Source organism: Gallus gallus, chromosome 28 (assembly GCF_016699485.2).
Source record: "Gallus gallus isolate bGalGal1 chromosome 28, bGalGal1.mat.broiler.GRCg7b, whole genome shotgun sequence".
NCBI lineage: Eukaryota > Metazoa > Chordata > Aves > Galliformes > Phasianidae > Gallus > Gallus gallus.
Window position 1 is genome coordinate 1,581,858 of NC_052559.1, and position 12,061 is coordinate 1,593,918.

Below are 12,061 nucleotides of genomic sequence, written 5' to 3' on the forward strand. Positions count from 1 at the left end.
CCCCCCCCTCCCATAATAGGGGCAGAACAGAATCCCCTTTGCACTATACGGGCAGCACCCCCCTCTCCATACAGACCCCCCCACAGCACCTCACTTCTATATAACCCCCCCATCCCGCAGATCCCCAAACCAAATCCCCCCCCCCTTTTAAAAAAAAAACACCCACAAACACCAAAAAAGGACGAAACAAAACAAAAAAGAAAACCCCACTCCTCTCTATGCCCCCCCCCCCAATTTCGGTCTCTTTAAGCCCCGGGGGCGGGCGGTGGGGGGGGGAGCACTGACGTCACGGGCGCTGTCCGTGGTGCTGAAGGAAATGGCCGCCCCATAGCGCCGGGGCGGGACGCGCTCCGTGCGGAGCTGTGGGGAGACCATGTCGCTGCTCTGCGTCGGAGGTATGGCAAAATGGGGGGGGGGACGGGACACAGACACGCACACACACGGCAAGGAGACCCCCCCCGGGCCCCCCCTCGGCAGAGGAACCCCCCCCCCCCCAGCACCACCACCCCCCGCCGGGTGGAGGAGATTGGTGGGTTTTTTTTTTCCCGTGGGGAGGGGGGGGGGGGGGGAGAACGCTGCTCCATTCATAAAAATTGGGGGTTTTGTGAATGGAGTGGGACTGGGGGGGGTGGGAGGGGGGGGGGTTTGGGGGGGCCGCGCCCTGCTGCGATGTGGGGGTGCTGCGGTTCGGCTCAGTGTGTCGGTACCGGGAAGGGAGGAAGGGGGGGGGGGGGGTTGAGCCCTAAATGCGATCCTATAGGTGTGTGCCCCCCCGCCCCAAAATAGCCCCATCTCCGTGTGTATCCCCAGATCAAGCTGCTCCCCCACTATTCCCACCCCACCCCACCTCACATCCCCACCCCCCCACCCCGTATCCACCCCCAGCCACCCCCACACCGCACACAGAACCCCCATTCCCCCCTCCAATATCCCCCCTTCACCCCCCCACATCGCCCCCCTTACCCTCCCTCCCATTCCCAACATTCCCACCCCCCACACCCCATCCGTCCCCAAATCCCCCCATCTTTCCCCAAACATCCCCAACCACCCCAGCAACGCCCCCATCCCCAGTCCATAATTGCACTAATTACACTCTCCCAATTAACCCTTCCCCACATTCCCGGCCCTACACCCCCAACCTCCCACCTCTCCCCACCTCCTCCAACACCCCCACCCCAAGCAGCCCCCATCCACCCTCAAATCCCATTATCTACCCCCGAAGCCCCAATTCCCCCACATGCCCTCCACCCCAATTACACCCCAATTAGACCCCCATCCCCTTCTCTCCCATTGACGCCCCCAGCCCCTAATTCCCTCTCATTCTCCATGCACCACTGCAGAGTGGGCAATGAGCCCAGTGATGCTGGGGGTGGGGGGGGCTGTGGGGGGCCTGGGTTAGGGTTAGGTGCTGATAGGGGCCTAATTGGGGGTACCACTCATCCAAACTGGGAGGAACAGAGAGGGTTGGGGGGGGGGGGGACACACAGAGTCTGGGATTCCCTCCCAGTTCCAATCAGGGCGGTGACATGTGGGGGGAGGAGGGTGACAAGTGCAATCCCCCGCACTGAGATTTGTGTCACCCTATTTCTGGGGCCATGGGGGCGGAAGTGCCACGGCCCCACATGGCTGTGTCCCCCCACCCCCACCCTTCACTCCCCCCAGGGGTCCCTCGCTTTCCCCAGGGACTGAATCACCCGCAGCACCCGAGGGTTGGGGGGGCGGAGGGTGGGTGTGACGTGGTGACAGTCACCAAAGGGGAGCAGGGTGGTGTCCACAGATGGACAGACAGACAGACAGGAGGGTGGGACAGATGGATAGCGGGGGGACAGACATGAGTAGGGAGATGGGGGGGGGTGGGAGGGGAGTGGATGGACAGAGGGACAGATGGAAGTGTGGATGGACGTTGGGCGGATGGATGGGCTGACAGTGAGTGAATGGGTGGGCAGAGGGATGGGTGGGTGGAAAGGTGGATGGACGGATGGACAGAGGGATGGGTGGACAGGAAGGTGGACGGACGGACGGACGGACGGATGGACAGACGGATGGATGGATGGATGGATGGATGGATGGAGGGATGGATGGATGGATGGACGGACTGACGAGTGGATGGAGGGATGGACGAACGGTTGTAAGGGGGGACAGAGGGCTGTGTGGGGGGTGGATACACTGGCAGAAAGTTGAATGGGCAGATAGACGGAGGGATGGACAGACAGAACGATGAGCGAGTAGACAGACAGACAGTGGGATGGACAGACAGACGGGCCCAGCCTGGTGCCCATACCATTGCCCACCCACTGCCTCCTGCCTCAGTTTCCCCACTCACAATACCCCCCCCCAAAAGGCTGACCCCACTCCGGGGGTCCCCATCTCCCACTCAGGGTCCCACCACCCCCTCTCCCCCCACTCCTCCATCAGCGCCGGGGCCAAATCCTGCCCAAGCTGCGCTCCCCAGGCGCAGCCCCCCGGGGTGCCTTTGGGGACACGTTGTGGGGGGGGCCGTGCAGCCGCAGATGGTGGCAGCGGGACACCTCCCCGGCGCAGATGACAGCCAGCAGAGCCACGTGTTCCCCGGGTAATGCTTTGTTCCCATCGGGTATTTTTGGAGCTTTTCCTTCCTCTGCTCTCCCGGCTCAGAGGCGGCGGATGGCGGAGGGCGGATGGGTCCCGGCCGTGGATGCAGCACCGCAATGAGATCCCAACGGGGATCCCAATTCTTTCCATAGTAGTGTGCCCCCCTCCCCCTCCTTCAGCCCCCCCCCCCCACCCCCCCGGGCTGTGTGTGCCACGTCGCGCCACATCCGCTGCCTCAGTCTCCCCGTGCCACGGCCCCCCCAGGCACGTGTCCCCTGCGGTGCCGGCACGTCGCCGAAATCCAATTCCCTTTTGCTATCGCCAGGGCTATTTTCATCCCTCCTCGGTCACGTTGGTCCCCCCCCCCTTCCCCCCCCCCCCCCACCTCCACTGGCACCGGCGTCATTCCCCCGTTCTGCGGGTGCTGTGTCATCCCTGCCCGCCTCATCCCCTTCTGTCAGCTCCGGGGACACCGATGGGGACCCCGCGTTGGTGCTCAGCCCGTGGCGCACTGCTGCCTCCTCCACCCCCACCGAGGCACCCAATGGCCCTGAGCCACCCCAGAACGGATGTGGGGTTCCCGCTGTGTTGTTTGCTGTGGTGGTGCTGAGTTGGATCGGCCCCAGTGCGAGGGATGCACCGGGGGGGGGGGGCTGGAGGGGGGGCTGCACTGCCCTGCAATCATTGCATCCACCCCATTCCTCCAAATGGGGTTCGTTTCCCCACATGGACCCAAACGTGAAGGAGGGGGCAGAGGGAGGGGGTGAAGCCCTATAAAGAGGGGAAAGCTGTTCGTTTCGGGTTGCAATCGCCTGTTTTGGGTTATTCTGGGGCAGGGGGTTTGTTGGTGGGAGGGGTCAGACCTGGGGTCCCCCCACCCTTTGGTACCCTGGGGGGGATCCTCAGCCCCCACGTGAGCTGATCCCCTCATTCTCTCTATGTCCCTACAGTTAAAAAGGCCAAATTCGACGGGCCTCAAGGTGAGTGGGCATCCTGGGGAGGCGGGGGGGGGGGGACGAGGGGACCCCAAGCTCAATCTTAGTCGGGGATCATCACCAGGATTGTGTGGGGTGGGAGGGACAGAAATAGGGGTTCCCTGGGTAGGGCTGTGGGGGATCACAGCCAGGGGGTGTGCGGGTTGGGGGGGGGACACGGGGGGGTCCCTTCACCCTCTGCTTTGCTCCCACAGAGAAGTTCAACACCTACGTGACGCTGAAGGTGCAGAATGTCAAAAGCACCACCATCGCGGTGCGGGGCAACCTGCCTGCCTGGGAGCAGGACTTCATGTTGTGAGTGCCCCCACCCCAATAGGGACCCCCACCCCACTGTTCCCTGTACCCTGTAGGGACCTCATGGTCCCCCCACTCCCGCTGCTCCCTGCATCACCCCCATAGAGACCATGGGATCCCCCCACCCCACTGCTCCCCGCATCCCCAGGGTCCCCCAACCCCTGCTGCTGCCCCCCCTGACCCCAACCCCAGCTGAGCCCTGCCGGATGGAGGGGCAGATGGGGAGGGGGTGACCCCAATTTCTCCCCCATCCCGTAGTGAGATCAATCGCCTGGACCTGGGCCTGACAGTGGAGGTGTGGAACAAGGGCCTTATTTGGGACACCATGGTGGGGACGGTGTGGATCCCATTGCGCACCATCCGGCAGTCCAACGAGGTAGGACCCCCCCCCCATCCCAGGTACGCCCCAAAGGACATGGGGACAGCCCCCTGGGTGGCTTCCCCATCCTTGTCTGGAGGGGGAACCCCTTGATTTGGGGTGTTCTTCAGTGACACCCCACAGTGGGATGCTCGGCTCACTTTTTGGTGCTGGGGGTGTCCCGGTGCCCCCCCCCTGAGCCCCCTTTTCCCACAGGAGGGCCCCGGGGAATGGCTGACTCTCGACTCGCAGGTCATTATGACTGACAATGAGATTTCAGGCACCAAGGACCCCACCTTCCACCGCATCCTCCTGGACACCCGCTTTGAGCTGCCGTTGGGTGGGTGCCCCCTCCTCACCCCAACCCCGTGCTCTGTGGGGCCGATCCCGCTCCGGGGGCGTTCTGTGCACCTATGGGGGTCTCTCTCCTTCCAGACATCCCCGAGGAGGAGGCGAGGTATTGGGCAAAGAAGCTGGAGCAGCTCAACGCCATGCGGGACCAGGACGATGTAAGGGGGGGTCCCAGCACGGGGGCTGGGCAGGGCTGGGGGGGCTGCGGTCAGCCCTCATGTCCTTGTCCCCCCCCAGTATGCCTTCCAGGAGGAGCAGGAGAAGCCTCTGCCCGTGCACGGCTCCCAGTGCTGTAAGTGCACTGCACAGTTTGGTGCCACCCCCAGGCGCTGCCCCCACCCCATCCCGGTGCCACCGCAGCTCCCGGTGCTGTCCCACCACCACCCTGACCCCCTCTGCCCCTTTTCTTTGTAGGCAACTGGAATTATTTCGGCTGGGGAGAGCAGCAGAGTGAGTATCCCTGCGTCCTCCCACACATACGGGGACGCGCTGGGGGTGGTTTTGGGGCGCCCCCATCCCGCTCATGGCCCCCCCTTTGCAGACGACGATCCCGACAGCACGGTGGATGACCGGGATAGCGATTACCGCAGCGAGACCAGCAACAGCATCCCCCCACCCTACTACACCACCTCGCAGCCCAACGCCTCGGTGCACCAATACCCCATGCGGCACCAGCAGCAGAGCTCCCGCGACTCCTACACCGACTCCATGCAGAGCTACGAGATGGACTACTCAGACCAGCGGCCCATCAGGTAGCCCTGGCAGCCACAACGCCCCCCCCGGCACCCGCTGCTCCCACCCCCAGGTCGGTGGGGTGGCGGCGGGGCAGTCGCGCTTGGCGGAGAGGCGAGGAAGAGGAGGGTGCCAACCCTGAGCCTCTCCTCGTCGCTGGAGATGGATGGAGGAGTTCTCAAGCTCTGTGGGCTCAAACCCCCCCACCCTCTGTCCCCACCGCTGACCCCAAACCCCAACACGGCCATAGGGCAGGAGGGGACGAGCCCTGCGGTCACAGCACGCGGTGCCAGCCCTGTCCCCAGGACGGAGCATCCCCAGCTGACAGCGCGGTGGTGGCGGGCGGTGGTGGGACCATGCTGACCATCCTCTTCCTCTCCTCCCCGGCAGACGCTACGGTAGCGTAGATTCTGCCCCAAACGGGCGCAGCGACGCTGAGTCCGCTTCGGCGTCCAGCAGGCGGACCAGCCGCCAGCCTTCCCTTGAGAGCAGGCGGTCCTTAGACCTATCGGATAGGTGGGTCGCAACCTCCATCGTGTGCCGTGTGCCGTCCTCGCAGAGTGCTGTGGTCGCTCCTTGCAGCCGCGGTGAGGCCAACACCAGTCCCGGCAAGGGAGGCTTCGCCCCGCAGAGCGGGAGCGGCGTGAGGAAGTTCGGAGGGTTTTGGGGTTCGGCCCCTTTTTGCTGCTCTTCCTGGAGCTGGCGGTGGGGGTGAACGCGCGTCGTGGTGCCACTCGCTCCCCATCACGGTGACGTGGGGGTACTGATGCTACCGGCGTCCCCGGTCACTGCACGCACTTAGAGCTCTCCCTGCAGCCACTCGAGACCCCGAGGGCCAGGATCAGGCCAGGCGTGAGCCGTGTCTCCTGCACCCCCCGCCCCAAGCCCCCTCCCCAAGGAGCCTGGATGATGCCTGCACCCCTGGGTGTCCCCAGTATCCCCTCCCAGCGCCCCATCCCCAGCTTCCCCCATCCCCTCTCCGTGCCCCCCCTCGCCCACACCGAGCCCTGGCTGGAGACGTGGTGTCGGCCTCTTCCTAGGCATGTCCCTGTCCCTGTCCTGTCTGCATGTGTGCTTATGTGAGTCCCCAGAGCCACGCGGCCACCGGGACACCCCACCCCCAGGAGCACTCGGGGTGCAAGGAGTCCCTCTGCACCACTGCACCCGTGGGTGCAGGTAGCAGTGAGAGTAGGGTGCTGGTTAGGGGGCAGCGGGGAGGGGGTGGTGAGAAGGCTCAGTAAGAGCAAAGGGAGGTCCCCAGGGCAAGGGAATGATTGGTCTATACAAAGGGGGTACCCTTGGAGAGGGGGTGCCAATGGAGAGGGGGTGCTCTAGGAGAGGAGGTGCCCTTGGAGAAGAAGGGTGTCCGTAGGGAGGGGGCGTCCACAGAAGGGGGGGTGCACCTGGAGAGGGGGTACCCTTGGAGAAGGGGTGCTCTTTGTGAGACGTCCGTAGGAAGGAGCGCACGTGGAGATGGGATACACTGTGAGGGGTGGTGCCTATGATTTGGGGTGCCTATGACGGGTGCAGGAGCACCAGGCCATCGGGTATGGGGTTAGAGGCCAAATCTGGAGGACGGAGGGCAGGAGTCTGGATCTGACTGTGTGTGCCACGTGGCCACGCTGTGCCCCAACCCATGGCAGGGGCAAGCTGAGGGGGCAGTCAGGAAGGTCCGGGCCCCCCCGGCACCCAAGCTGGGGTCTGTGTCTTCGTCTGCCGGTACAAGGCGCCCAGTGCCCATCCGGGACCACGTCCTGGTGGGACCCCCCTCCACGCCGGTCCCACCCACCCCCTTGGGATTGAGGGGACGTGGGGCAGGCGGTGCCACCACACGGACCCACGGGAACCCTCTCTTTGTCCCCTCACCCCACAGCCCCACGGGGAGCAGCCGCTACGCCTCATCAGCCGAGCTGAGCCAGGGCAGCTCCCAGCTGAGCGAGGACTTCGAGAACGAGAGCCTGCGGGACTCAGAGCTGGACGAGCGGGATGGAGACTCCTACCACTCCTGCCACAGCTCCGTCAGCTACCGCAAGGACTCGCCACGCTGGGAGGAGGATGAGGACGATGACCTCTACCTGGAGGAGGAGGAGGAGGAGGAGGAAGAGTTCAATGAGGACTACAGCGAGAATGAGGAGGGCTACCCCAAGGAGGAGGAGGAGGAGGAGGAGGAGGAAGAGCTGCGGGAGCCGGGTGCCTACGAAGCCCCTGAGCGCGACGCCTATCCCACACCACAGAAACCACAGCAGCAGCAGCAGGTCCCGCAGGCGAAGCCACAGCAGCAGGAAAGGAAAGAGGAGAGGAAGGAGGAGAGGAAGGAAGAGAGGAAGGAGGAGAGGAAGGAGGAGCAGGATGCGTCTGCCCCACAGGAGACCCCAGAGGTGCAGAAAGATGAAGCTCCTGTGCAGGAGCCAGCACCAGAACCCGAGCCCCCAAAACAGGATGAGAGGTAGGAGGGGGATTTGTGCTGAAGCGTGCCTGGGGATGCTCTGGACCCGTGACACAGCTCGGTGGTGGCCCTCGGTTCAGGTCTGCCTGCAGTGCCCATTCTGCGGGCAGCCCCGTGGCTGTCCCATGCTGGGGACACCCCACAAACGGGGCTGAGGTCCTACAGGGTCTCCTGAACTCATCCAGGCACCGTTCCCACTGCCACGTCACACTGGGCTCTGCAGGATCCTGGCAGGTTCAAAGCATTCAGTGTTCCTCTCCTTTTCTTCCCCATCTGGATTTTGCAAGAGAGGAGGAAAAGAACTGGAAGTCATCCCTGGGCAGGTGCTCCTAGCCCCAGCATGGTGGGAAATGCTTGAAGGACAGCCTGGCTCAGCAGATGGGCTAGGAACGGGGTGATATTTCACGTCCCTTCCAACCCAAGCCATTCTATGATTCTATAATCCCACGATTCTATGATTCCATGATGCTGTGACTCTATCACTCTGATTCTGTTTCCATAATTCTATGACTCTCTGATTGCATGATTCTACGACTCCATGATTCCATGGTTCCCTGATTCTATGACTCTACGATTCTTTGACTCCGCTCCCATGACTCTGTGATTCCATGACTCTATGACTCTGACTCTAGGACTCTGATTCCATTGTTCTATGATTCTGTAACTCTACGATTCCATGATTCCACGACTCTGTGACTCTACGATCCTTTGATTCCATGACTCCATGATTCCATGACTCTGTGACTCCATGATACTGTGACTCTACAACTCTGTGATTCCAGGATTCCATATCTCCATGGTTCCACCACTCTATGACTCTCTGATTGCGTGATTCTATGACTTCATGATTCCATGGTTCCTTGATTCTGTGACTTCATGATTCCATGACTTTGTGATTCTATGATTCTTTGCTTCCATGACTCTATGATTCCATGATTCTATGGCTGTGATTCCATGACTCTATGACTCTGACTCTAGTACTCCATGATTCCATGGTAATATGATTCCACAATTCCATGATTCCATGACTCTTTGATTCCATGACTCTTTGATTCCATGACTTTATGATCCCATGACTCTATAACTCTACAATTCCTTGACTCTACTACTCTATGATTCCACGGTTCCCTGATTCCATGACTCCATGACTCCATGACTCCATGATTCCATGCCTGCGATTCCAAGAAGGATGAAGATGTAATCCATGTGTCTCCACACCACTTTGCTCCAGGCTGGATCCTTCCATCTCCCTTGGGTGCCAAGTCAGGGCTCCCCAAGGGAGAGGAGGCTCTGCCTTTGCTTGGGACCCGCTCCCTTTGCAGAGCTCTCCCTGTTAGAAAACACCATTTTCCATGGTCACGTTTCCTCCAAACCCATCGGGATCCCCACACCTCACCATGCCCAAACCCCAGCGTCGTGCAGGCAGTGAGTGCACCGTGTCCCCGCAGGGAGCCGGTGGAAGCGGAGGTGCAGGACCCCAAAGCACGAGCCAAAGCCAACTGGCTGCGAGCCTTCAACAAGGTCTGCCTGCAGCTGCAGGAGGTGAGCACCCCGCTGCCCGCCCCACAAACACCCCCACCCCGGGGGGCAGCGGGGACCCCACTGATGGCCCCGTAAGGGGCATGGACAGCTGAGGACCGTCACCACGTGTGCTGCATGCCAGTGCCACCCCCTCGCCCCATCCCTGCATTGCGCTGACACTTTTTTGTTCTGTTTTTAGACTCCATCCTCCATCTTTTCTTTTTGTTTTGGCTCTGGATTCGCCCCCCCGGGGCTGCGATCCCCCTCCCCACCGCTTCACTTTTCAGTTCTCCACCACCATGGCCCTTGCGCCCGCGTCTCCCCTTCCCGCAGGGGAGGGCTGTAGGTAAGCATGTCTGATGGAACCACGTGTGCCTTCCCCGTGTGCCCACGTGTGTGCAAGGACCGCCCTACAAGGGAGGAACAATTGGCTTTTTCCTCCCTTTTTCCCCCCAAAATTCCTTCGGGGGTCCCTACACACACCCCAATCCCCGCATTCTCCCCTGGATCCGCTGCACCTTCCCAGTGATGCTCCCCAAACTTCTGCACTTCTGCACAGTGCATCCATCCCAACGGAATCCTACGCCGAGCTTTTGGGGCCGGTTGGTTCCCTCTCCCCCTGCGCACAGTCGATGCTCGATGACATTTTATAGCCCTGTGCTCTCAGGACCAGGCTTTTGCCCACCACCCGGTGGTGCTGTGTCCATGATGCCCACCCCGTGTTTTTCAGGCTCGTGGGGAAGGCGATGGAGAAGCTAAATCTCTTTGGTTCAAAGGCGGGTGAGTACCTATGGGATGTGGGGCTGTCCCCATGGCAGCAGTGTCAGCATTCTGGGGGGCTGGGAAAAGCCATGGGGGGCTGGACCCCATGGGCTGGGGCCAGATTTCGGGTCTGGATGGCGGATTTTCAGGTTGGATGGCAGATTATCAGGTTGGATGGATACCCAGTTTTGGGTTTGGATGCTGGGTTTTGGGGCTGTATGGGGTTGGATGGCAGATCTGGAGGCTGGATGCTGGTCACTCAGTGCTTTGGAGATGTCCCCAGGCACTGCTCCGTGTCCCCAAGAACCTCCACCGAGGGGACGACAAGGAGGTGAGTGGGTCAGGGACACAGAGCTCCCTCATCCCTCCTGCTACGCGAGTCCTGAGTGATGCCGTGGGGCTCCCCCAGCCCCAGGTTCCCCCGAGCAGCCCCACTCTACGCTAAAAACCCGAACCCAACCCCGAGGGCTGCTTTTCACTGCATTTCCCACTGCACCACCAAAGGAAAACGCCTCAACGCGACGGGGAAAGCCGCATCTTTCCACCAGCACCCCTCACCCCACAGCGCCCGGCGGATGCGCTGCCCCCAGGAGCGCGGGGCTCCCTCCCTGCCTCAGTTTCCCCATCCCCCCCGCTGACTCTCCTCTCTCTTGCAGGCCTGGCGGCGGGCTGATCATTATAGACAGCATGCCGGATATACGCAAGCGAAAGCCCATCCCTTTAGTTAGCGATTTGGTGAGGTTCCTCCTATAACGCCTTGCGCCCTACAGCCGCCGGCTTCGCTCCCGCTGGACCGCGCCGCCTGCGCCCCGCTGCCGCCTCTAACATGGCTTGTGTTCTCTGTTCTCTCTCCTCCAACCTGGCTTGGCCGTCCCCGGCTGTAGGGGGGCGGCTGTAAGGTTTCTGCGCTGCATTAACAGCATGCCCGACATTAAGCCCGGACGCAAATCTCTCCCTCTAGTCAGCGATCTGGTGAGCGCGGGATGGAGGGGTTAAAGGGAGAGCGCCCTTGGGGGCGGCCGGACCTCTGCTCCTGGTGGGGTGGGGTGGGTTTGGGGTCGCAGGTGGATTTGGGGTGGCCTGGACCAGGAGGACGCCGCTGCCCACCCAAGGGTGCTTCCCTTTAACGGAGCTGCAGGGTCCCGACACTGAGGCATCCGGTGTGCTCATCTTGGCCCGTGTCACGTAGCACAGACGTGTCCCCTGGCCCCTCCTGTCCCACCACCCCATAGCTCAGGTGGTGCCATAGCGCTGCCTTTGTGGACCCCATGCTCCCGTCCCCACTGTCACCGTGGGCTGTGCCATCCCCTCAGTGGGACCTCGACCTAACCCCTATGTCGCACAGCGTCCCCACGCTGTCACCTCTCCAGTGACTGAAGACACCAGTTTCAGCAAGCAGACGTCCTTTGCACCCACAGTTAGGTGCCCTTCACCACCTCTCCCCACACTTTCTGCCCTCTCCAGGGCATCCTCATGCTGTCCCCAACCCTGCCCCATCCAACCCTGCTGTCCCCCCGCGCTGTCCCCATCCCCAGCCCGCTTGGGGCGACCGCTGATGCTTCTGCTGTGCTGTGTCGGTGTCGGGGTTTTGGGATGTTGGGTTGTGGTTGGCAGTGGGGTGAGCACCGTGGGTGGGGATCAGCTGGTGGTGGGCCATGGCAGGTTCAGGGTTGGGGTTATGCTGTGATGTCGCTCCTAATGATGGATTTTTGTTCCCTGCTCGCCCTGGCTGCCCGCAGGCGATGGTGAGTACTCTGTTAGGGGTCTCAAGGGGTCTTGGATTTATGGAGAGGGGCTGTGCTGGACTGGGAACTCTGTTTCTTTTCTACAGTCCTTGGTCCAGTCCAGGAAAGCGGGAATCACATCCGCGTTGGCCTCCAGCACCTTGAACAACGAGGAGCTGGTAGGTGCTGGGAGGTGGCAGCAATGGGGGTGTAGTCAACGGGGTCGTTATGGGACATGGGCAGTGGGGTCAGGATGGCAGCAATAGGGTCATGGTCAAAGTGGTTGGGATGGCAGCAGTGGGGATGC

At 61.9% G+C, this 12,061-nt stretch overlaps 1 protein-coding gene across 13 annotated transcripts in view; it reads left to right on the forward strand.

Moving 5' to 3' along the window:
* Positions 1-303: 303 nt before the first annotated feature.
* Positions 304-12,061, forward strand: part of UNC13A (unc-13 homolog A) — a 28,489-nt gene continuing 16,731 nt past the window's right edge. For 7 of the 13 annotated variants that reach the window (XM_015299749.4, XM_015299753.4, XM_015299754.4 and 4 more), the window contains exons 1-16: positions 304-395; positions 3,522-3,551; positions 3,761-3,860; positions 4,119-4,236; positions 4,435-4,558; positions 4,654-4,727; positions 4,807-4,861; positions 4,984-5,019; positions 5,111-5,321; positions 5,692-5,817; positions 7,175-7,747; positions 9,196-9,289; positions 9,999-10,048; positions 10,915-11,002; positions 11,770-11,775; positions 11,862-11,933. In XM_015299749.4, the coding sequence (XP_015155235.2) occupies positions 374-395; positions 3,522-3,551; positions 3,761-3,860; positions 4,119-4,236; positions 4,435-4,558; positions 4,654-4,727; positions 4,807-4,861; positions 4,984-5,019; positions 5,111-5,321; positions 5,692-5,817; positions 7,175-7,747; positions 9,196-9,289; positions 9,999-10,048; positions 10,915-11,002; positions 11,770-11,775; positions 11,862-11,933 (1,779 nt within the window). In that variant the 5' untranslated portion in view covers positions 304-373. Of the gene's footprint in view, positions 396-3,521; positions 3,552-3,760; positions 3,861-4,118; positions 4,237-4,434; positions 4,559-4,653; positions 4,728-4,806; positions 4,862-4,983; positions 5,020-5,110; positions 5,322-5,691; positions 5,818-7,174; positions 7,748-9,195; positions 9,290-9,998; positions 10,049-10,686; positions 10,766-10,914; positions 11,003-11,769; positions 11,776-11,861; positions 11,934-12,061 lie in introns of all 13 variants that reach the window. The other 6 variants (XM_015299751.4, XM_015299746.4, XM_025144374.3 and 3 more) reach the window with 3 other exon arrangements.